General features: G+C 47.5%; 1 protein-coding gene across 2 annotated transcripts in view; it reads left to right on the plus strand.

The window, feature by feature from the left end:
* The window catches only part of STRIP2 (striatin interacting protein 2), a 184,855-nt gene that overhangs the window by 68,993 nt on the left and 90,729 nt on the right, over positions 1-25,133 (plus strand). For both annotated transcript variants that reach the window (XM_086918897.1, XM_086918898.1), the window contains exons 7-9: positions 4,967-5,073; positions 13,409-13,536; positions 23,602-23,784. In XM_086918897.1, coding sequence (XP_086775023.1) covers positions 4,967-5,073; positions 13,409-13,536; positions 23,602-23,784 — 418 coding nt within the window. The remainder of the gene's footprint in view (positions 1-4,966; positions 5,074-13,408; positions 13,537-23,601; positions 23,785-25,133) is intronic.

Below are 25,133 nucleotides of genomic sequence, written 5' to 3' on the forward strand. Positions count from 1 at the left end.
CGACTTTTGCTGCTTCTGTCAGAACATCCAGATATATAATACAACAAGTAACATTACATCTACAACAAGCCAGGACTATTGACTTTATCAATGGCTGTTAGTTGCATTTGATTTAAAAAAAGCAACAACTATGGCTTTGTTGTATAGAGTATTGAAAATGCTTCAGTTCTAAAATGATGAGACAGTGAAAGAACTATAACCAGGCTCTTTGAAGTTACATCAAAGACAGTAAAGGTTGGTGCTGCTCTAGAGTAAAAAAAAAATCACTTAGCGTGATGGCAAAAGTAGAGAGCCCGATAGAAACCCGTTTTGGCACCTGCTTTTTAGAACTCCTGGTGCTCAGGACCCGGTTCACTTAAAGCCCTGCTGGAAGCCATCAGTGATACAACCCCTTCTCTTCAGCACCAGTTCTAGTGCCAGGAAGATACCGTGGTGACACATGCAAATGTCTAAAGTTCGTGTTGCACAAGACAAAAAACATATTGGAAACGTGATGCCTCCACTCACCAGCTCATAGGCACACATAGAGACACAGACATTGACTGCAGATACCGACTGATATGCCAATTTTCTCCTTCCATTTGTCTGTCTACTCAACCGAACAGGCTCTCTTTGGTCCTCAGCCTTGAATTGTACTTGTCCCAGGCTCCCACTGAATCCTGGTGGGTCCACCTCGACTCCTGGTGGACGGAAGCTCTGCATTTACCCTAAAGAATGCCCTTATATTGCACCTTAGCTTCATCCTGACAATGTCTATCCCATGACCCCTTGTTGTAGAACCACGCCTCCACTGGAGCACGGTCACATCCTCATCTTTCCTTATTTCCACCAGACACCCTCTAATGCATGCCTCTGTGTTATCGCCCCTTGGTCTACACATAAACTCATCACCTGGCATTCATGCAGCCGCAGGCCTCAGATAAAGACCGTGCTAAAGGTGGTGTAAGCAACAACAGGGAACACACGAGCAACAACAATACAAGTAAGTGGCAAAGCCTGTCGGCCTGGCTTTCGATTTGAAACCAGACTAATATATTTAGACCTGCTGCAGTGAAAAAGCAAAACAAGATTGCTTTTCCGCTCCTGAGTCCACACACAGGCATGGTTTGCATCTTCAGAACCCCTAACAAGCCTATTAGGTGGCACCTAAGGGTCCCCACAGTGTTGATGGAGTGAGGGGTGACAGCACCCGCACATCTGACGAACAAGCTAGCTACTGGCACGCCCTCGCTGAGCATCGGGTAACATGGCCGCTCCCTAACAGTGACTTTGTCGCACTGTAGCAATGAGTCACATCGCCTCTGACAACTTCCGAATGTTGGTTTGTACGGGTAATGGGGGGGATGCCTGCACTTTATGTATGCGCAAGCTACCATTACTTTTCATCATATAGGATCAAACACCAGAAAGTCGCAAAATAGGACTAATGGAATCACCTGAAATGTTGCAAATATACACGAAAGTCCCAAAAGATTTTTGGTAGCTGGGCACGACAGCGGCACACACGATCCAAGTAAAATATACTGTCTTCCAGTGTCACACGGTGCCCAATTAGTCAACCAGGAGCTTGAGGGGAGAAGGGTTGCCACCACGAACTCCGTAAAGTCGGGCAGAGTCCAAGAGTTGCACGGAGGTCCCCGAACACTCCAAAGAGGGCAACGATTCACAGTTGCATTATTGTCATGTTATCCTGTATTTTCGTGAGATTAACTTCTCATCACTCAAGTTCGTTATAACTCTAGCACACGCGTGTTTTGTCACAGGTCTAATTTCCTCTTAACTTCATCAAGGCTAGAATAGTTGCATAATATAAAAAAATTATGGGAATAAAATCATGAATTGTAATCTAATTTCACAATTACGAACCATCACTGATATTAAAGCCAAGTACAGAAGAAGGGATAAATTCACATTTCAAAGGAGTTAGTCAATGTGAATATCATATAACCAAAAAACCAACACCCTATTGTAAATAGCCAAATACATAGGTTAGTCTTTTATGAGGCACCACAGAATTCATCACCAAGAAACTGAAAGTCGTGGCAAGATAGTCCCATGGAGTAAACACAAGCAACCTGGGGTAGAGAGGCAACATACTCACCTAATCCTATTACAATAAACAAGACTTCAAAACTATGAAGCCAGTGGTCTCATCCGCTGTAAGGCACACAACTCATTTCTTAGAAAGGTTCGATCACTTATAGTGTTTTTATAAATACCAAGTACACCACTATATGTTGATTGTGTTCATAACATGCCCCAAAATGAATCCCAGTGATCACCGTTAAATTAATTCCACACTCACTGGTCCTGAATCTGGTCTCGTCAATCACCATCAACAAGTAACAAAAGGCACAATTAAACAAATACGATATAGATTCTTCAATATGTCTGAAATGGAAAGCAAAACAAAATACATGTACTATCACAAGTTTCTCTGCATGAATTATAGAACTAGTAGCGATTAATGTTGTAGTGAAGCCTACATATCTTGTGACCACATACAGAGTACCCAATCTAGTAAAACATACACCATTGTGGGAAGTATCACACGATAGTAACCTTTTGCAAATAGGGTTAAACTAGACGCAATGAGATGACCCAAATCAAATAATATTAACAATTCCTCCCAAACATGTGTTGGCTAAAGTTAAAACGAACTTGAGTAACTAAAGTTAATTTAATTAAAATAAAGTATGAGACATAATGCAACTGTGAATGTTTGACCTCTTTGGAGTGCTCTGGCAGTTCTATGCCATCAACGAAAGTCACTGTAGTTTGGTCACTAACAATGCACATGTGATGTTGTAGACAAACACCAGTGACAAGCATCGAAAATAAAGGCAATCATAGATTACGCACCCAACGTGCAAGTCTCTGGCCCCACTGATCATCCCCCGTTCAGGAGCTCATGAAAGAGAATACAATTATGATGGTTTAACTAAGGCGTAGCCTTTTGTTGGACAGTAGCAGTGTGAAAATAGTCCTTCTTCAGGAGTCAAGACGTCATAGAACTACAGGATGCAAGAAAGAAACAACGCTCAAGTATTAAACAGCAAATACGACATTCGTGACACTTAACATTGTATTGACCCGCAAAATATGCTGAATACTTTGTGCCAGAAGGCCCCAATCATGATACATCTCCCAGGCCCTCTACCCAGGGCATCCATTATCTATTTGACGAAGGAAAACATTTGGCTGGCAGAATTTAATAATAACATCACCACATCTCCTCCATCCTAGAGAGGTACCATTCTAACACACACACACCAGGGGACCTCATAGTGCACTGGCCCTGCCGCGATACCTGTCCACAGGTGAAGCCCCCAAACGTTCCACTCCAGACATCGTAGGGAAGTGCAGAAGGGTCCAGGCCCACCAGCAGATCAGCCCCCCTCCTGCCAGCCCACTGCCACCACAAACATCACCCGCCAAGGGGTCAGTCCAATTAAAGAGTCCATTGCTTGGGTATCCCCTGTCTTTCTGCTGCCAGCGACTCCGCCTCTCTGCAGGGGGTAGGTGCAGGATTAGGGTGACTCCAGGACACAGTGCAGAGGAAAGAGGGCCACTCCTGGTGCACGCCGCCTTAAATACCCCCTGACCTGCAGCACACCTTGAAGACGTCACACACACACCCCACACGAAAACAAACAACCGGCCCGTGGTGCGACTAATGGTGCCCCTACCGCTAGTTGCGGGGGGCGTCTGCACATAGTGCCTTCACAATGTGCAAGTCGCTGCCCCCATTGTTCATCCCCCTTCTCCCATCACAGGAGCTGAGGAAAGAGAATACAATTATGATGGTTCCACTAAAACGTAGCCTTTTATTGAACAGTAACAGTGTGAAAATAGTCCTTCTTCAGGAGTCAAGATGTAATAGAAAAACAGGCTACAACAAAAAAACACAACGCACAAGTAGTAAACATCAAATGCAACATTGATAACACTTCACATTGTATTAGCCTGTAAACTATGATGAATACTTTGTGTAAGAGGGCCCCAATCGTGATACATCTCCCAGGCCCTCTACCTAGGGCATCTGTGAACTATTTGACAAAGGAAAACATTTGGCTGGCAGAATTTAATAAGAACATCACCACATCTCCTCCATCCCAGAGAGGTACCATTCTAACACAAACACCAGGGCACCGCAGAGTGAACTGGCCCTGTCATGAAATTCGTCTGCAGAAGAAGCCCCAAAAGTTCCACTCCAGACATCGTGGGGTAGGGCAGAAGTGTCCAGGGCCACCAGCAGGTCGGTTCCCCCTCCTGCCAGCCCAGTGCCCACACAAACATCAACCAGCCATGGGGTCAGTCCAGTAAAAGAGTCCAATTCTTGTGTTTTCCCTGTTTCTCTGCTGGTAGCTGCTGGTGCACGCTAGCTTAAATGCCCCTTGACCCAGAGCGTACTTTGATGACTTCACGCCCCTGGCACAGACACAAACAACGGGCTCCTAGGACTGTCTCTTGCCCGTGGTGCTGCAAATGGCATCCCTACCTCTAGTTGTGGGGGCACCTGCACAAGATAGGGGTTCAGCACAAACGCTATGGGGGTTGCAACTTTGAATTGTAATGTCTGTATCAATGTGATGGTTAAAGAGAGAACATTGCTCCAATTTGCCTTGTTTTTCTACATTGCTTTTATGGAGTACTTGGCTCACAATCAGTTTGAGATTTTTGGCCTACTTTCCTCACTTTTTACCATAAATACACAATTATCAGCTGTTTAAAATATTACAATAATTTTAGGCTAGTGCTGTTTGTGCTGGCGACACTTTTGAATGTATCTGCATTCGTGCCATGCTTCAAATTTGGCGGGGATCAGGAGCTTACAAGGGTGGCGTTTTTGGAGGGAACTAACCTCGAAGGAGACATCATACCTCACAGCATGATTCCATGTTGACTGATGTGGCCCCATCTCATTCTGGCACACATTTAATTCAGAAGCTTCTCTTTTTTCCAGGGTGCTGTTGAGTGTCATGTACTTGCTGGTGGAGAACATTCGTCTCCCCGTTGAGCCGGATAGACCGGATTGGGGCATCGCCAAGGAGACTTTCAAGACTGAGCTTAGTAAGTAGCCAATGTCCCCAACAATTCAAGAACTCTTGGGTCTTCATCACCTTCTGCACTTCAGATTATTGTCCTGATTAGATTTACAAAAATTGTTTTTCATACTCAGAAATACTGTACCACAGGACTTCAATCCATGGGAGTCTCTAAACCAGGGTTGGGAGTCAACCGTGTAATAACATCGTTATTTGTTGAAGGTGCCATGAAATAAAAAGGAAAAGAGATGTGCCACTGTACTCCAAGCCATTCAGGGCCTGATTTACTAACACTCTGTGCCGGGTTTGCATTAATTTTGCCACGTTTTGTAACACAACCCCAAAGTGAAGTGTTGTGAAGGGATTTACGATCCAGCTCAAACCAGGATATGTGTTGGATAGTTCCCAAAAGTAACACAAAGTTGTGCTATATGCTGCGTTGCATTAATTTGTGTCAGGGGTTCCCCATGGGTGGCACACTGGCCTTCTGATCCACCCATGGGTATTGAAGCAAATCCCTGTCTACTAAGAATCGTAGAACGGGATTCAGTTCAAACTCCTATTTCTTCTTGAGGCAGGTGTAACGAGAAGAATGAAAATTTCACCTTATTTTTGCAAATTCGTATGAGTGCTAAATTGTGCAGCACACATACAAAGCAGGAACAGGGTTAAAGGACATGGTTTGTACTGGAATAGTCCCCTTACTGTACAATACCTTTTCCTTACTGAATGCACTCCCGCTTGCACTATGGTGCAAGGGTATGTGCATTGGCACGTGACTGCCTAAAGAGCTCCACCATAGGGACAGAGTCGAACAGCGCCATATATTAATAGAGATGATGCTAGTCTGCCCACACCCTTTCACACTACACAGCACATCAACGTTAGTTTTGTGGAGGTAGGGGGTTGAATGGAACTGCTATGATAGCGGGGTTTTATGAGTAAGGAAGTTGAGTTATGGGTGCATGGGGTATCACTGAATATGGAGATGAAATGTATTCACCCTACCTGGAGATGGGGGGGGTTGTGTGAATAGCGTGTTTGCATTGGAGCATCTTGCATAGGAGGTAAATATATGGTTGGGGTGAAGGGTTCTTTTTTTTGGGTGATTGTGATTATGTCATCTTGCAGTAAATATATTTGTTTTGCGTGATAAACTTAATTGTGTATATGAAGTCTGAAAGTTTGTCCATCGAGGGTGCAGACACCTGCTTATGTGGGGAAGATATTGTATTTCCGCCCGGTGTGCCATGTGAGGGGCACTTCTCCAGACCATGCTCACTGACTGTTCCTGCCTCCCAGCTGTCTTATTATCTGACACATTTCCTACCAGATAAAGGGCAGTGCCCTTCAGGCACATAGGGGCAGATTTATGTTAACTGGCGCATCCCCAGGGATGCGCCAGTTAATGTGCGCCACAGTGCGCCACAGCTCCGCCACCCATGGTGCGCCGCATTTACAATGCGGCGCACCATGGGGCAAAAACGGCACAGATGTGTGACGCATCTGTGCCGGAAAAGTGGCGCATTGCTTGTGTTGCGTCGCAAGCGCGACGCAGCTCCAGCAAGGCTTGGGGGTGCCCCATCTTCACAATGCTGCGTCAAGACCTACGCCTGCTTCAAGCAGGCGCAGGGTTTTGACGCAGCATTGGCCTGAAAGTGACTGAGTGAAATCTCATAGATTTCACTCAGCCACTTTCAGGAGGCGTTCCTGCGCAGGAACGCCTCCTTATGGCGCAGGGCTTTACAACGTGACGCATCTCCTAGATGCGTCATGTTGTAAATAGGGCGCAAACAAATAAAGTGACGCAATTGCGGCGCAAAGAGGCGCAAGGGCCTCATAAATCTGCCCCATAGTGCCTCTCCCGTCTAAAATTCAGTGTATATGCTCTTGGGATTGGGAAACGTTCCAGGCAATGAATGAATGAATGAATGAATTAATGAATGAATGAGGGAACCTGATAAAGCTCAACAGTGGCCTCGCAGAGGTACACTTGGGGCTATTGAACTGTGTCAGATTAAAATATTTACGAGGCAATGGCAGAGGTGAATAGCCACGTTTTCGTGGCTTTCTGAAATACCGAGTGGGAAGACATGTTTAGAATGGGACTCGTAAGCGAATTCCACAACAACAAGAGAACTGGATAACGTGCCTCTACATCAGGATGGTTTAAAATGAGGTGTGATCAAAAGGCTAACATGAGATGAGCGTCAGGTGCACGATGGCCTGTAAGATTTCAGGAACTCATGAATAAACACAGGCTTTGCATTAAAGTATGTTGAGTGACATATACACACAGTACCAAAGATGATACTCTTGGGAATGTGGGAGACAATACAGTGTAGCAAGATGCTGAGAAATACGTTTGGAATGAGGAAGGCCTAAAGTTAGACATGTATCCATGTTTTTTGAAAACACAGAAGTTAATTAACCTCTTCACTGCGGCGGCTATTCCGCCGCAGTGCTAAGGGGGGAGGGCGGCCGAGCGGCGGGCGCATGCTGGTGACGAAACCGCTCCGTCACCAGCGTCGGTTGCGCTGTGCTTATGACGGAGTGGTTCCGTCATGGCCCCGCCCGCTCAATAGAACGCCCAGCGCAGGCGCGAAATCCCCGCCGCGCTGCATGTCGGGCAGGCCATGACGGAACCGCTCCGTCATCAGCACAGCGCCATCGCGGCTGATGACGGAGCGGTTCCGTCATCAGCAGGGGAGGGGTTAATCAGGTATTGCAGAAGACCAAGACAAACTGCATTGCAGTAGTCCATGACTACAGGTTTGTGACAATCCAAACTAAAGACTAGGGGGTACATTTACAAGCCCTGTTGCGTCACTCGTTCACCATGCAATGTGGTGCAAAAAAAAGCAGCTCAAAAAAGAGATTTATAAAGCCACGCAAGACCACTTTATATGGCTCTGAGTGGCTTCATAAATCTCCAGTAAAGCAACATAGTGCAAATCGCTCCTTTGCCTCACTCCGGCCAGGGAGGCGTTCAATGATCGTTGTGTGGGTGTTCCCAGGAAACTCCCAGGATTTTTGATGAATTCCCAGATTTATCAGAACTGGTATACCTGGGAATGTTGCAAAAAGATATGCCTCCAAGGATGAGGCATAACAAGAAGAAATATCTTTATTTTGTCTCGTTACTTCTTCTAGCAATGTGTGCTGCTTTTTGCAGCAATCATAGATAGAGGAAAATGCCTCTCAGGATTGTTTCTGTGCAGGAAGGTGTACCTTGCTGCACAAAAACAATTGTGTCTGCAGCGCAGGCACCCTTGCACCATGGTGCAAGGGTGCCTGCATTCGCGCTAGGCAGCTGAAAGGGCTCCAGTGCAGGGCAAGGACAGGAATGCATCCTATTCTTTTAAATACTGCTCATTCCTGCCATTTCCCTAGAACGTAGCACAGCAAGATGACTTGCTGTGTTGCGGTACGTTGCAATAAATATGGCCCTTTGTTTGATCCTGAATATTATTAAGACTTGAAATGCACCGGCAGAGGGGAAGATAAACTACTCACGACAGATCACTGTTAATGTAAAATAGCCTGAGGTCCTGCACCTTGTGAACTTTTTTGTATGCAATGGGTGTCAGTCTCAAGGTGGGTGTCAGGGCAAGTCAAAGTAGTCGTATTATTTCAGAAAAAATTCCAAGAAGCCGGATTTATTGTGATAGTTATTTTTATAGGTGTTGTCACTCATTAAAGGAAATCTGAGTGGGTGTGCAAAGAAGTGACAGACAGCCAACACGTGTTTCACCCCATTAGATGGCCATCCGGCTTAGGGCTTCCTCAGGGCGTGGTGAAGTACCTAAGAGACTTGTTTCATCTTGAAGAAAGTATGGTCCTTGGTCAATCTTGAGAAATCTCGGCAGATGCATTTTTTCGAATTAATCAAACTAATAGGCTTACGCTGAGATTTCTCAAGATCGACCAAGGACCATACTTTCTTCAAGACGACACAAGTATCTTAGGTACTTCACCACACCCAGAGGAAACCCAGGTTGGATGGCCATCTAATGGGGCGAAACACTTGTTGGCTGTTTGTCACTTCTTTGCACACCCACTCATATTTCCTTTAATGAGTGACAACACCTATAAAAAAACTATCACAATGAATCTGGCTTATTGGATTTTTTTCTGAAATAATACGACTACTTTGATTTGCCCTGACACCCACCTTGGAACTCCCTCATGTACAGGGGTTAGGGGTTTCCCCCTGTCACGGACAAGTATTGCAACATGATTTGCTCAATATCTAACGGTTAGTATGGGATCCTGACCCATCACCCCTTTTCTCACAGAAATTGGTGACAGTCTCACTTTGGACTCACCTGCAGTACTGGGAGTGGGAAGAGAATCCCTCCCTGGTGGACAGGACTTGCAGACAATCAGTGCATCTCTGGAAGATCTCCATACCAACAAGGTAATCCAATATGAGAGCTCCAATGCTCTCGCCAATGCCACAGCATTTTAATCACATCAACCATTGTTTGATTCCATGAAGTATCACCAACTAGATATTCCAAAGATACAGAGATGTCCTCGTCAGACCAGTAGTAAATTCCATACTGAACTGTGGGAATGGGGATTTAAAAAAATGGGCTCATAGTATGGGGATGTGACTTGGGCAGTTCTCAACAAGAGAGAGCAAGCCACCCAGTCTAGGAGGGCTCTCCATTAACTTCAATTCGCAGCATAGGTGAAATTGAAATGCCTCTGCCCACTGTACAAATGTAAAAATTATAAACTAGGTACCATTCAAAGCTCTTCATTTGAATGATGGTATTCAGAGTCTTATAATAGACTCCTTATACAATCTACACCTCATTAGGCCTTGCTTTTCTAAACCTCCTCCTTCAAACAATCCCAATCCAAACCATGAACAAAGTGTAAGAACTTTCACTGCAAGCTGGATGAGAATTGAAATTCCATGTCAGTCCCATCCACATTTCATACACGAGTATTATCTACGCCAATCTCTTCATATGAACGAAGCCCTTTACAAATAATGGTTATAATGTCATTGCCGAAAGCACCTCATGAACCCCAGAATCCCATAAAAGATATTGTGTTTAACCCCAGGCCCTGGCATATGTAGTGTGAGGTTGAGTTTGGATCACGCACAAATCTGTGGAGGAGAGGTGAAGACTCAAGGTCAGGTTCTGTCTCATCCTGGGGAAAGATGAGTACACTGCCAGAAATAAAGAGGGTAAACAATGCTGTTCACACTGCCTCCCTTATGCACAGGACTGAACCACAGCACCACCAGTGAATGCTAACCTACAGGGTTTAGAGTTTTCTTAGTGAATTGTTTTCGGGTAACAAAAATACAGTACATCTGTGTACATTGTACTTATACTACAGTTACTTTAAACTCAGCTAATCCATTATAAGCACTTATTCATTTATTTATTTTATTTTTAGAGTTTTATATAGTGTTTAATAGACCCGGAGATATCAGAGTGCTTTACATAGATGGGAATGAAGGACATGGCCCTTAGGGGGCCACGCGGGTTACTTACAACCACCTGCTATGCCTTCCCAAGAATGAAGAGTCGGTCAGACAGCAGAGAGTACAAGCAGTTCGTTTTATTGGCAATACTCTGCAGAGGAATCCATTGTGACCTGCACCCTAAGATGTCTGCCGAAGGACTGGCTTTCCCAGGCAAAGAAGTAACAATTATACATTTCAGCAGGCGCACAAGACACACCCACCCAGTAACTTTCCCCAGAAGGCAGCAAGAGACAAAGGGGGCACACAAGTATGAGCTAAGAGTGTGAGACCAGGCCCCCACTATCTCTTTCTGGCAAGATCATTCAGTTTTGCCTGCAGCTGAGCCAGTGGGAGCAGGCTTTGTCTCATGGAAAGGTATGCAGAAGTACAAACAATATATTCATTAGTACAGCGAGGCCCAACCTTAGGAGAAAATGCACCCCAGCAGCTTTCTGCTGAAGCAAGCAGTACATATAATGAAACTTAGTAAACTTAGTTCAGTCACAGTCTAATATGGATTTGCAAAATACAAAATGGAGCCAAAGGCGCTAACTTAAGCCTGCATTCTATTCGGGCAGCTCAGTGGGTTATCTACAAATGTGGCAGCAGCTACTAACTTAGCCTTATAATGCTAACCTAATATATCACAGTGCACGAATAACAGCTAGGGGATTTTCAGACTATCAGGAACGTGATAGTTGCACAAGTTGCAGATGTGTAGATACAAATACATAATATAGGGGTGGATAAAAAACAACAATGTACAGTTGACCAGTGAATAGATTATATTTAAAACTTTTGAAATGCAGCGGTAACAAGGGCTAAACACAGATACACATAACAAAAAAAGAGTAGGGGGGATAGAGAATTGAGCATATGATGATTAAATTCAGGTCCTGCAGACCGGAACCAATTAGGGTAACACCCGGGGTCAGTCCCTCCAACCGGGCCGGAACAAAGGCAGACCCATTCGAGTCCTGTGGAAAACTGGGTTGGGGACGCTGCACCGCAGCACCACGGGCCGGCCTCGCTCTCCGAGCCGAAGCTAGCTGGCCACGGAGAGGGCCAGCAGATGGGTCAACATGGCCGCCTCGCACCCACCATCTCCACCGGCAGGATGCAGGTGAGTAGTGAAGCGATGGGGGAGCATGAGAGGGCCTCTGCAGTCCATTGCAAGGCACAGACCAGGCCACCAACACATTTACAATGGACTAAGACCTCCCAGAGCTCCGGCCAAAGACCACTACCACCAGGATGGAGGACTCCGTCCGTGGCCGCAAGTCCCATGGACCCCAACCATTCAGTGGTGGAGTGGAGACCCCGCAGACCTCAACCACTCATCAGAGGAGGAAGCCTGTCCCCGACCCCTGGACCGTAAGGGGACCGCCAAGGGGACAAGAGGGCTGCAGATGGGAACCCAGTGCTCTCTCCCCGCTCCGTACGGGAAAAGCATCTCTGGCACCAAGGCAGCCTCCACGGGAAATGTGCAGGGCCACCGCATCGAAGGTAAACCAATTAACACTTTTTCTTTTTGCCAGAGAGAAGCAGTCGTAGCTGGATGCATAGTAACAGTGTCAGTGTCCAGAAGGTAGGTGATGGCTGTGGATTAACACCGGAATGGTGATCCCAAGCCTTCCTCCTCTCAACTGCTTTTTAGAAGCTCAACCGTGTAATTGGCCCTCTTACTAAGATTCCGCTGGCTGTGGTCTTTCTTGTTACTGGGGTAGTCTTCATCTCTTTCGGCAATCGTATCGGAAAAGCCCTGGAAGATCACCGGAGGGAGCCTTCAAATCCCCGGGTTGGTGGTGATATGATGGGGGGCTTTTCTCTGGGCTTTTCGCCATAAGGCGATTCCTAACCTAGGCATTCCTACCCGTCGGCCATCTCCTTCCCCCTCCCACTTAATGGGAATATAGGACACATACTAGGAGTGGAATTATAATATCAAACGATTTTCCCCTTAAATATGAAGGGAGGTGAGAGTGGCTGGTAAACGTCCTTAAATCTTAAAGTCCAAGATGATTCACTGTTCCTGGCGTTAGGGTGTTTCTGGAAGGGTGAGGTAGTTTCCAAGCGTCACATGTTGCGTGAATGCGATGTAATGAGTTAGCTGTACTTGTTTAACACCATTCTACAGAGGAGAGCCATGAGTGATGCCTGCTGCTTTTCTCATTTCAAGCTCCACTTATCATTGCTTCCTCACAATCGTATACCCATCATCTATATGTTGATCCAACCTCAATAGCCAGAATTATCAAGAGATCTTAGTAATCATAAAATCACTTGCCAACTTATTGTTTGTAGTCAAACGATTGAAAATATAGGGTCAAATCAGAGTTTTCCTTGTGGAATCCCTTCTGTGCGAGCTTTTGTTTCTACCATAGGATAAGGAGGATTCTGCACCATCGTGGATCATCTCATTATCATCCAAAAGCAGATGACTCAGCCTCCCTTATAGTTTTTGGTGCCTCAGCACACTTTAGTGACTTGGAATCTGGGTTTTTTTGGGCTTGTTTCATGACCTTGCTCTTTCCCCAATAGTGATCTCATATCAAAGTTTAATCTAAGAAGCTAGCTTTTGTTTCTTTTATGATCTATCTGGTTCTGATGTTGAGAATTGGAACTGAGAACAAAAAAGTCACAGGTTTGAGTTATTTGTTTCCAGCTGACTCATCCATTAGATCGATGAAGGAACAATGTGTCTAATACTAACTTAGCTTCTTGATATCTCAGCAGAAGGCAAAGACTGATGGTCATTATCTATCTTACAAACTTCAACAACCTTTGAACAATAGTTGAGAGCGTAGGACATGCAACATTGAAGGCGTTTTCGTCAAACTTCCCATCATTTGTTTCCCTTTCTCATCAGGTTTTCCAGTGCAAACCGAAGAACCTTTTGCCCTATTGCTCTTCAACATGGTGACGAAGTTCTGCAGCGGACACGCACCTCATTTCCCCATGAAGAAAGTGCTACTGCTGCTCTGGAAGGTGGTGTTGGTGAGTGCTGTGCATAAGGGTCTACACACACATATGGGGTACACATAAAGAGAGGAATCTCGCCGAGGGTGGTGCAGAGCACTAGACTCACACTCACAGGTGTTAAAAGGAATAGCTGTTGAGTCGACTAGAAGACCAAGCATGGTTCTGCACCTTTTGATTCTCTTATGTTATTTCACCTAGTTTTATCTTTCTCCAAAGCACAATGTCCCTCTCATTCCTCTGCTCTTATCTTTAACTAGATTATCAGGTGGAAAAAGAATTTGTAGTGAGCCATACATGCTTAATTAGAAGGGTGGTGAGAGTTTGGAAAAATTGTTTATGAAGAATTATAGGGATATTGATAATAGTACACGAATTTCGGTAGTATTATCATTTTTATGAAACCTCTGCAACCAGCCATGGATAGTGGTAGTTTCAGCCATCTGTCTGATCCTCGATGAGTGTAATGGTCCAGCAATAATTAAGGCGAACTACTCCATCTGTGTCCTCGCTCAGCCAGACGCCCAAGTATTTAACTGGTTTCAAGCTCCATAGTAGCGGAAACTCGAGTTCCACCTGTTTTGTCCCAAAGGTAAGTGGGAATATTGCTCATCTGGCTCAATTAGTGGTTAGCCCGGACAGAAGTACGAACCTCATGACTTACCGAAGAATGGGGGGCTGGGGATACTTTTCCTGGGGGTCCTTCAGATAGAGGGTAACATCATTGGCATAGAGCGATATCAACAGCGCATATCATGCATGGTGTTGCTGAAGATTGGCAGCCGGTGGTTCAAGCGCTGATGCGAATAGCAGTGGTGATAGTGGACATCCTTGTCGGGTTCTGCACTGAATAGGGATAGGGATGGAGAGTCGAACGTTTCTATATAATTTAGCTAGGGGTGATTCATAGAGATTGGTGATGAGTTTTCAAAAAGGAGCTGGGACTCCCATACGGGCAAGAACATTTTACTGGTATCCCCATTCTAGGGAATTGAACGCTTTTGTAGCATCCAGGAAGACTTCTATTGCATCTTGTTCAGATTGTATTTGATTAAGTACGGTAAATAGGGTACCTAGATCATGAAATTATAGTTTTTATAGAGCACTACTACCCAAGGGTGTCTAGGCGCTGAGACTCTCAGTAGGTGAATGGAAAAGTGAGCAGACCAGACACCAAGTGTGGACCATAAAGAAAAAAGATATGAATGCTGTAAAAATTATTTGAAAAATCATGTGTAGTCGACTTGCCTGAGACAAACCCAGCCTGGTTAGGTAGTACCAGTGCAGGAAGTAGCAATTGCACCCTGTTGGCTATAATTTTGGCAAATAGTTTGGGGGTCATAGTTTATTAAGGAGAGGGCCCTATAAGACTCAAAGCTGATCCTGTTTTTGTTAGATTTCAGCAGAGATTCATGCATAGAGGATAGTAGTAGACCTTTGGATACCACCTCATCAAAGACTGCCAACAGACGGGGAGCCAGCAAATCAGAGTACGGTTTGTACAGCTCTGCAAGCAAGTACTTGGTGCCTTCTCGTCTAGGAGTTCCCGGATGACTTCTTTCATTTCTTCTATTATCAGGGGGATGTGTTAGGAATTCTCTTTGGGTATTGGTCAACCAGGCTAAAGGTCATCTTCCAAATATTGGTGAAAGTGTTCGGGATCTGGGTTGCTACATTACTAGTATATGTCCGTACAGTACTACCAAAAGGTTTTTTGGATTTCTGTTGCTTCATATCGGAGTATACTTTTTTGATGTGCAATGGAAATATCGTTCACGCCCATTGTTTTTTCAGTATAGTGGCTAAAGTTTTTCTTGGCCTTTCACCTTCCCTGTATGTGTGAGCTCTGGTATATTTTCCCATATGCTTAGCTTCTCATTCAAATGTTTTGTTATATTCAGTGATTGTTTTTGTCCCTGAGACTCACCCACAGCGGTCTTTATCTGTACTGTACAGGTCTCCTCTAGGGTAAACAGTATTTACCACGAATCATTTTCCCCGCAGGGAATCACAATTTTGTGTCTACATACCATGTCAAGGAGAGCCCTAGGGGACAGCTGCCATAGTCTGTCATATTCAGGCACCAGGAATGTTAATGCTCATGATCAAAGGAGAGTGCATACAAGTTGTTCCCCCATTTGGACCCATCGGCCAACGTCCCGGGTGACCGTCCAGGAGTCAAGTTGCATGTTGTGAGTGGCAGAGTAATAAGTGCCCTCCTTCAAGTGTGCATGTCTGTTATGTCATAGATCAATCACCTCCCCCTCAGAAACTAAACCCACTATGGCCTTGCATGCTGAAGAGTGGATCCTAGTGTGTATGTGTGACCTGCTTATATGTGGTTCAGGCGAGGTATTGAAATACCACCTGCAGAGTCCCCCATTGGTCCTTCCTCAGCCCTACGCTCATCAACGTCTACAAGGCTCGGCTCGCCCCCATTGTCAGAACCTACGGGCTCAACATTGTGTCATACGCAGACGACACCCAACTCATCCTCTGCCTATCCAACGAACCCAACACCGCCCGACACTACTTTCAAGAAGGCATGGAAGCTGTCGCCAAATGGATGCAAAACAGCTGCCTACAACTAAACACAAACAAAACAGAAGTACTCATCATGGGCCCAAACCCAGATGCCTGGAACAACACCTGGTGGCCCCCCGCCCTCGGAAGCACACCCACCCCCTCCGACCATGAACGCAACCTGGGAATCATCCTGGACTCAGAGCTCAAAATGGACCGCCAGATCAACTCCGTCTCGTCGTCCTGCTTCCACACCCTCTGCCTCCTACGTAAGACCTTCAAATGGATCCCCCTTGAACACAGAAAGACCGTCACTCACGCCTTGGCCACCAGCAGGCTCGACTACGGCAACGCACTCTATGCCGGAATAAACAAAAACCTCACCCGCAAGCTACAGAACATCCAAAACGCCGCCGCAAGACTGGTCCTCAACCTGCCAAGACACTGCCACATCTCCCAGCACCTGCGCGCACTCCACTGGCTCCCCATCGAAGCTAGAGTCACCTTCAAGATGCTAACCCACGCTCACAAGGCCTTCCATGACACCGGACCAGCATACCTGAACAGCGGACGCAAATTCCACGCACCCCAAAGGGCCCTACGATCAGCCCAGCTCTCCTCTAGCTCATAAAGAGTGTGATGAGGTGGACTCATATCCCGCCAAGTATATTTATGTCCTTTCCAGGGGTTAAATACGTTTCTTGGAGCATGGCAACATCTATGTGTGTTCGCTTGGCCACCACAAGTCGTGCTTTTCTGGGGTTGTGTAGGCCACAGACATTCAAGGTGAAACATTTGTAGTGTTTAGGGTCCATGATGCACGTGGTCAGGTGGCTAAAGCCAGCATATTGTGTAGGTGGGCAGATGGAAGAAGAATGTCTTTCTTGGATGTGGCATTTTGAGTTCAGTAATAGTAATCAGCATCTGCAGGAGTCCATAGCATGATACATTGCATTCCATAAATATCCCACCAGACAAGCCCCAAATGTAGCGGTTGAATATCACACTCCCATCCTCCCCTCCCATGCAAAGCTTCCCTTTCATTACCATCAAACTCGAAACCCAAAGAGACCCCTGATAATTTTACCCCCTACAATTTTACCAGAAGAGAAGAGAAGAGAAGAGAGCTATCTTTCGGAGCAACCAGGCTCATCCTCTACACAAGGACTGGGGACCTGTATTGTACCTCAAATTGTAGACGTGGCGGGTTTCTCACCCTGTGAGTTTAAGCAAAGCATTAACCCAGGCCGTATCTAGCATGTTGTTGCACTCAGACATCCTGAGTTGTGGCGCAAAGTTGTTATGGGGGGTCCTTCCCCGATGACCTGGTCAGCGACCCTCATCCTGTTCTGGACCATCTTTTTCACTGGTCTTTACAGGTTCTGATGAGCTGCATGTTGAGGGCCAGTGAAGATTTGCATCTTATCCTCATGTGTGATTCAATGTCTCGTAGGGTACACCACAGCGTAGGATATCCCGAGCTGTGGCACAGCAGGTATCTTGTTGAGTAAGAGGAAATTCCAGGTAGAACGATCCGGTATTCCCCTTGTATTGGAGGTCCTTCATGTCTCACATGATCTGTACTATTAGTCTCTCTGCCAGAAGTTCAGAAGCCCCGCGATGATAAGCCTTGCTGGTGCATCTGGCAGCATGTGTGCTGCCAGCGAGCAGTGTGCATGCTCCACAAAAATAGTCTTGAAAATCAATCAAACTTTGAAAAAAGAGACATCAGCAAGTATTCAACAAATGTCCTAATTTTTCCTGTTTCTGACGATTCTGCCAAGTATCTGAACATTATTGTGCCAGGATCTGGCTTCCAACTCCTCGTTTTGGCCTTTATGAGTGAGAGTAGTTTGTCCATCTTTAAGAGTTTTTAGCTACCTTTTTGAGTGTTATCTTCAATGGAGAAGATTCTGTCTTGTGCCTTCGTCAGGTGGTCACCATGTTTGTCCACTCTAGTGGCCATTGCGCCATGCGAATGTTCGAAGCAACTATTTTCATGTTTAAGGAGGTGAGGCTCGATTGCATGTCCTTAAGGAGGGTCTCCACATCCAAATCTTCTTCTGATTCTGGAGGATCCAGCAGTCCAGATGGCCCAGACGCATGCACTGGTTTGGTTTCTCATCCGTCGCCATTCAAAGGGGATCTTAGACTGTTTTGGATCCCCAGTTTTTCTATGGTGTCAGAGAGGTTGTTGCCCAAGTTATCCATCGGAACTCTGAATGTAGGGACCCTCTCAGACCACCCACCAGTACTTCACACCAAGGGCCTGTAATTGTACAGCTGCCTTTCTTTGTACACACAGAGCCGGGAGGCAGGGCACTCGCAGTCCAGTATTCACCCATCAGGGATCCCAGGCTATCAACTGTGGGGTCAGGACCCAGTGCAGTGCAGAACAAGTACAGCTGGAGAGGGCCCAATACCTCATAGTCTCTCCAGTTAAGTCTCTGATGTAGTCATAGAGCCCCCTTCTGCAAAGGAAGTCATACTTTGAAGTCCCTGTCTTTGCCACCAACGTGCAAGTTACTCTGCCATACACTTCCCACTATCTTTACGGCGGTTGTCAGGTTGCAAGATGCCATTAAGTTTAGTTTACACCAATTATCCAATTATTTTGTCATTGCCTTCATAATTTGTAGGGGGTCAGTGGAGATCTCGCCTCTGATGAACCAGTGATTCACTGGCAGCCTTCCGCTGTATCACAGTGAGGCCACACAGACACAGACCCCGCTCCCGTATTGTTAGGCTTGGGGCGTAACCAGTGTCTGACTCTTGGACCACAGAGAGCCCACGTCCGACATCCCAGTCCCCACAGAGCCTCATATTTGCCCCAGGGTGGATTCTTAGAGGCAGCCTCCTCCAGAGTTCTTCTTTGAGTGTCCCACCTCATGCGTTTGTTAGCGTCTAAGGCCTCTGCGCCCCCACAGCGAACTGATCTCTTTGGGCAGCATCCACTGGTTGCCATCTTGTGGGTCAAGACACACTGACCACAGCTGAACTCCACTGCAGCACCCAATCCTGGGCGGTTTTTCAATTTCTGGGAAGGCTCATGGGCACCGCCACTCGGGTGCCTTTAGTTTTTAAACCACTTCTGCCGTTTATTTGCAGAGGTCCAAGCTTAGGTGACCATCTTCAATGATGGTCATGCTCCGCATGGGAAATCAACACTGAAAATAAAGAATGCTCGAGTCACAGATGGCATCAAAAACTGTGTCTCGCAATCTTGTTATTATTTAGATTATTATAGGTGTGACCTAGTTCTAGGACACCCCCGCGCCGCACGGCCACCAGCTGCTGCGTGTGCCTCCCCGCCTAACTGCCTCGCTGCCCAGGTACCGCCGCGTGACCACGCCCCCTCCTTCGAGCGGCGTGGTCCGTGCTCGCTCCTGGGCGCCGCTTCTCACCCTGTGCCCCTGTTGTCATTATTGTTTAGATTTGTTTAGAATTGTTTTATTTGTACCTCTGTATTGCCTGTTTTGTTGTCAGTAGCTGCATCTTCGCCTTCCCTCCCCGCTCCCCGCTTCCCGCCACCGCCGCTAACCCCGCCCCTTTTTTCCTTCTGTACCCTCCCCGCTCCCGCCTCCCAGCTGCTCCGCCCCCCGCGCACTTCGCCATACATGGCGACCGTGCGAACGCGCAGCGGTCACGCGCAGCGGGCGCGCCGATTGTGCGCCGAAGGCGCGCCAAAGGTAAGCCCGTCTGCGCCCGTCCGCGCCTGGACCGCGCCCAGTGCCAGGACCCCTGGCCCACGAGGACCCCGGCCGACCCGCCTGACGTACACCGCCGCCACCCTCATCGCACTCAACACCGGCCGAACCCCAGGATGCTACCGAGCCACCCCACGACGCTCCCACGGACCCTTCAGCTGCCACGCCTGCAAGTTCACCTGCATCCGGACCTGCCCGCCACCAGCACCTGCCAAGCCGAACACCAGCAGCAACCACCTCAAGTGCATCCTCCTCAACGCCCGCTCCGTCCACAGACACGCCATCGAACTCTGGAACCTCCTAGACACCACAGCCCCGGACGTTGCCTTCCTCACGGAGACCTGGATGAACGCCTCTTCAGCGCCCGACATCGCCATCGCCATCCCTGAGGGCTACAAGATCACCCGGAGGGACCGCACCGTCAACCAGATGGGAGGAGGCATCGCCATCATCCACAGGAACACCATCCGTATCACGACCAGCACCGACAACACCCTTACCACCGCCGAACACCTGCATTTCCAGATCCACACCGACCCGAAGACCACCCTCAGAGGCACCCTGATCTACCGACCTCCGGGACCACGCACTCAATTCAGCGAGGACATCGCCGACTTCGTCAGCCCGCATGCCCTCCCCTCCGCTGACTACATCCTCCTGGGGGACCTCAACTTCCACCTGGAGAACAACAACGACCGCAACACCAGCACCCTGCTCGACAACCTCGCCAACCTTGGACTCAAGCAGCTGGTGTCCACCCCCACCCACCTCGCCGGACACACACTCGACGCCGTCTTCTCATCCAGCACAGACATCGCCTTCAGCCACGCCACAGAACTTCAATGGACGGACCACAGCTGTGTCCACTTCACCTTCAAAAGAACGACGATCCACCACCACCAGCAACAGGTTGCCCGCAGAAGCTGGAACAAGATCACAGCCGACCAGCTCGCCACCTCCCTGAGCCAGCACCCTCCTGCCAGCTCAGCGAACCCCAGCCAGGCCGCCGACAACCTCACGAAGTGGATCAGCAACTGCGCGGATGAACTCGCCCCGCTGAGGACCCCGCCCAGCAGACCCGGCAGCAAGAAAGCCCCATGGTTCACCGACTAACTCAAGAGCTCCAAGAAGAACTGCTGAGCCCTCGAGAAAGTCTGGAGAAGGGAACCAACACCGGACAACATGACCACCTTCAAGCTTGCCACCCGGAAGCACCACCAACTGATCCGCGCCGCCAAGAAAACTGCATTCAAGGACCGGCTGGACAACAACGCACACAACTGCAAGGAACTCTTCAACATCGTGAAAGAGCTATCCAACCCCAGCGCAGGAAACAACGACATCACCCCATCGCAAGACCTCTGCAACTCCCTCGCCTCCTACTTCCACAACAAGATCGCGGACATACACAACAGCTTCAGCACTCAACCAACGCACACCACGACCGAACCACCGCCCCCCACCACCACCCTCCGCGCCTGGACTCCGATCAGCACCGAAGACACCGTCCGCATGATGAACTCCATCCACTCCGGATCTCCGACCGACCCCTGCCCTCACCACGTCTTCAACAAGGCCGACGTTGTCATCGCACCCCACCTGCGGGACATTATCAACACCTCCTTCGACACCGCCACCTTCCCTGAGAGCTGGAAGCACGCCGAACTCAGCGCTCTACTCAAGAAACCCACAGCGGACCCTACTGAACTCAAGAATTACCGCCCCATCTCGCTCCTCCCGTTTCCAGCCAAAGTCATCGAGAAGACCGTCAACAAGCAGCTGGCCGCCTTCCTCGAGACAAATGGATCCCTCGACCCCTCACAGTCTGGCTTCCGAGCCAACCACAGCACCGAGACCGCCCTCATCGCTGCCACCGACGACATCCGAGCCCTGATGGACAACGGAGACACAGCGGCCCTCATCCTCCTAGACCTCTCCGCGGCATTCAACACTGTCTGCCACCGCACCCTAGTACAGCGCCTCAGCAACGTCGGAATCCAGGAAAAAGCACTGGAATGGATCATCTCCTTCCTCGACGGAAGAACACAGAGAGTCCGCCTACCACCGTACAAGTCAGAGGCCACCGAAGTCATCTGCGGCGTCCCTCAAGGATCCTCGCTGAGCCCCACCCTCTTCAACGTCTACATGAGCCCCCTCACGGCCATCGCACGCCAACACAACCTCAACATAATCTCCTACGCCGACGACACCCAGCTGATCCTCTCCCTGACCAACGACCCCGCCGCCGCCAGAGCCAATCTGCACGAAGGGATGAAAGATGTAGCCGAGTGGATGACGACCAGCCGCCTGAAACTGAACTCAGACAAGACGGAGGTCCTCATCCTGGGCTCTTCGCCCTCAGCCTGGGACGACTCCTGGTGGCCCCCCGCCCTGGGCACCGCACCCAAACCGACAGACCACGCACGCAACCTGGGCTTCATCCTGGACTCCTCCCTCTCCATGACCAGGCAAGTCAACGCCGTCTCCTCGGCGTGCTTCAACATCCTACGCATGCTACGGAAGACTACGGCAACGCCCTCTACGCCGGTACCACCGCCAAGCTCCAGAAGAGACTCCAGCGGAACCAGAACGCCTCAGCCAGACTCATCCTCGACATCCCACGAACCAGCCACATCTCCGGACATCTGAGAGACCTGCATTGGCTCCCCGTCAACAAAAGAATCACCTTCCGCCTCCTCACCCACGCACACAAAGCCCTACACGACCAAGGCCCGAGCTACCTCAACAACCGAATCAACTTCTACGCTCCCAAACGCCACCTCCGATCAGCCAACCACGCCCTCGCCGCCGTCCCCCGCATCCGAAGAGCGACAACAGGAGGAAGGTCCTTCTCCTACCTGCCCGCCAAGACCTGGAACTCCCTCCCGACCGACCTGCGCCTGACCCAAGACCACCTCTCCTTCAGGAAGAAGCTGAAGACCTGGCTGTTCGAGCAGTAACGGCACCCCCCTCCCCCCAGCGCCTTGAGACCCTACGGGTAAGTAGTGCGCTCTATAAATGTCTTTGATTGATTGATTATTCAGGCCCATAAGGGAGTGCTAGTTGCTCGACAAGTGAAGAAATTAAGAGTAGTGAGCAAGCTGGAGCATAAGGTGTAGAAACAGAAAACCAGCCAAAACCCAAAACATTTCAGGATGGGCAAATCCATAATGGATATGGAGAGGCTCTAGTTGACGTCTCTGAGATGAGTCTTCCAGGGATTGAGCCTCAGGATTAGTGAAGAGCCAGGAGGTTGCCACGTGTTAGAGACCCTGAGCCTTTGGCAAAACATAAACAAGTCTGTGTTTTGAATATTTTTTGTGATTAAAAGGCTCAAGCAGCAAAGACAGGGTTGCATGTGTTGGATACTCCTCAGGCAATGGCGAGTTTTCCAAACATACAGGGTACAGGGTTGAGGAGCAACTTTAACTTTGCTGGGCAAAGTAATAAAAGTCAAACAGTGTGCAGTGACCGAATATCTGAGAGTGGAATGGAGTGCGCACAAATTGTTTCGTATCTGCACATTATTGTGCACTGTAGCATGATGATCGTGTGATATTTTAGTCAATTTTTACTACATTTTATGGCCAGAATACAAAACAGTTACCGGAAGCTCCAGCAAGTATGACTGTCTGGCTGTTGCTTCATGTGACACTTTTCTTCGCTTTGATCTTAGATTGAAATGATATTTCATTAAAGCAGAATAGCCAAAAATTTGTAATAAGCCACACATTCTACCATACAGCGCCACAAAACATAGTGTGGGTGTTCAGTACACTCCTGGTTTTAAACTCATTCACGAAATCCCTCTTTGTTATGTTTCATTTGACCTGTTTCCCATTTCCCTTCACAGTTCACTCTTGGAGGATTTGAGGACCTTCAGGCTATGAAAGTCAAGAAGCGGGAGGAGCTGGGTCTGCCGCCTCTCCCCGAGGACAGCCTGCAGGTGGTATGCAGCATGAGGGCGGCTTCTCCTCCAGCCTATGCCATGGAATTTCTGGAACAGCAGCAGAAACGTGGAAGGCGGGTCAGGAGGGTAAGAGTGACCATTGCTTCTACCACTAGGCGGGTCTATTTCAGAACAACTGCTGGGCCTAGCACAGTGATAAATATATTTGAATACCCTGAATCTAGTCTCATTCTAAATCAAACATGTTTGTGCAACCCAATCCATTGGCAATGTATACAACTGTCTAGGGCATCAACTAGCATGGGGCACCAATGTAGAAGGAGCAGCACTATGGGGCATATGTATCAAGCCAAATTGACTTCGCAAACGCCGAAATTCGCAGAATTTCAGCGTTTGCAAATGCAATTTGGCCTAATGGTATGTATCAAGGAAGTCTGCTTGGAAAATAAGGAATCGCAAAATTTGCGATTCCTTATTTTGCAATTGCAACTAAGGAATCACAAATTTTGCGATTCCTTAAATGCAATGTAAGAAGCCCAAAAAATTAGCAAATTGGCCTTAAGGAATCACAAATTACAACCAACTCCTAGTTGGTGGTAAGTTGTGAATTCCTTGAAAAATGCATATTTTTGCTTTATTCAAAGTGCCGTGTGACGCACATACATGCCCTTAGGGCATGTATGTGCGCCACATGTGCACCCATGCATATTTCAGGGGTGCAACAGGGTGTCCTTTGGACACCCCTGCACCCTTGAAAATATTCTCAATTTGCGATTAGCAAATTGCGAATCACAAATTTCCCATTCATTCCTGTAGGCCTCCTGGCCCATAGTAATGAATGGGAAAGTATTCCTTAATTGCGAATTCGCAATTTGCGTATTGGCAAATAAGGAATATCAAGAAATCGCAAAAAAAATGCGATTTTCTTGCTACATAGCAATTAGCGATTCTAAAATAGCGATTTCTTAAAAATCGCTTATACAGAATCGCTAATTGCTACCTTCATACATATGGCCCTATGTTTTTTAATAATGAATAGTTCTAATGTATGTATTGTTTTGAGGCAAACCAAAAAAAGCGATTTAAAGAGGCACTGTTTTAATTGTTCGATCTTAAAATAATTTGGTGGCTTATCCTCAGTTAGCTCTCTAGAGGTATTTCGTTTGTCACATTGATTTGAATGGTCTCCAAAATTGCACCTTTAGGCTTTCATAAAAACGAAATAATCCTTGAAGGAGAACATCCTACCTCGCTCAACACATTCCATTATTTTCAAAGGTTTGGATCACGGCTAAGATAAATAACAAAAACTTTACACTAGCTCTGTACAGACTTAAAAAAAAAGTTTTATTTTCCATAACACCAATGTGTTAAAAAGAAATGTCCAGCATATTATAATATACTAGCATCCCTAGTTGTAAAACTTGAAATCAAAATCAATTTTCTTGGAAAAGCGCAGCACCTATTCAAAGAGA

Source organism: Lissotriton vulgaris, chromosome 1_1 (genome assembly GCF_964263255.1).
Source record: "Lissotriton vulgaris chromosome 1_1, aLisVul1.2, whole genome shotgun sequence".
NCBI lineage: Eukaryota > Metazoa > Chordata > Amphibia > Caudata > Salamandridae > Lissotriton > Lissotriton vulgaris.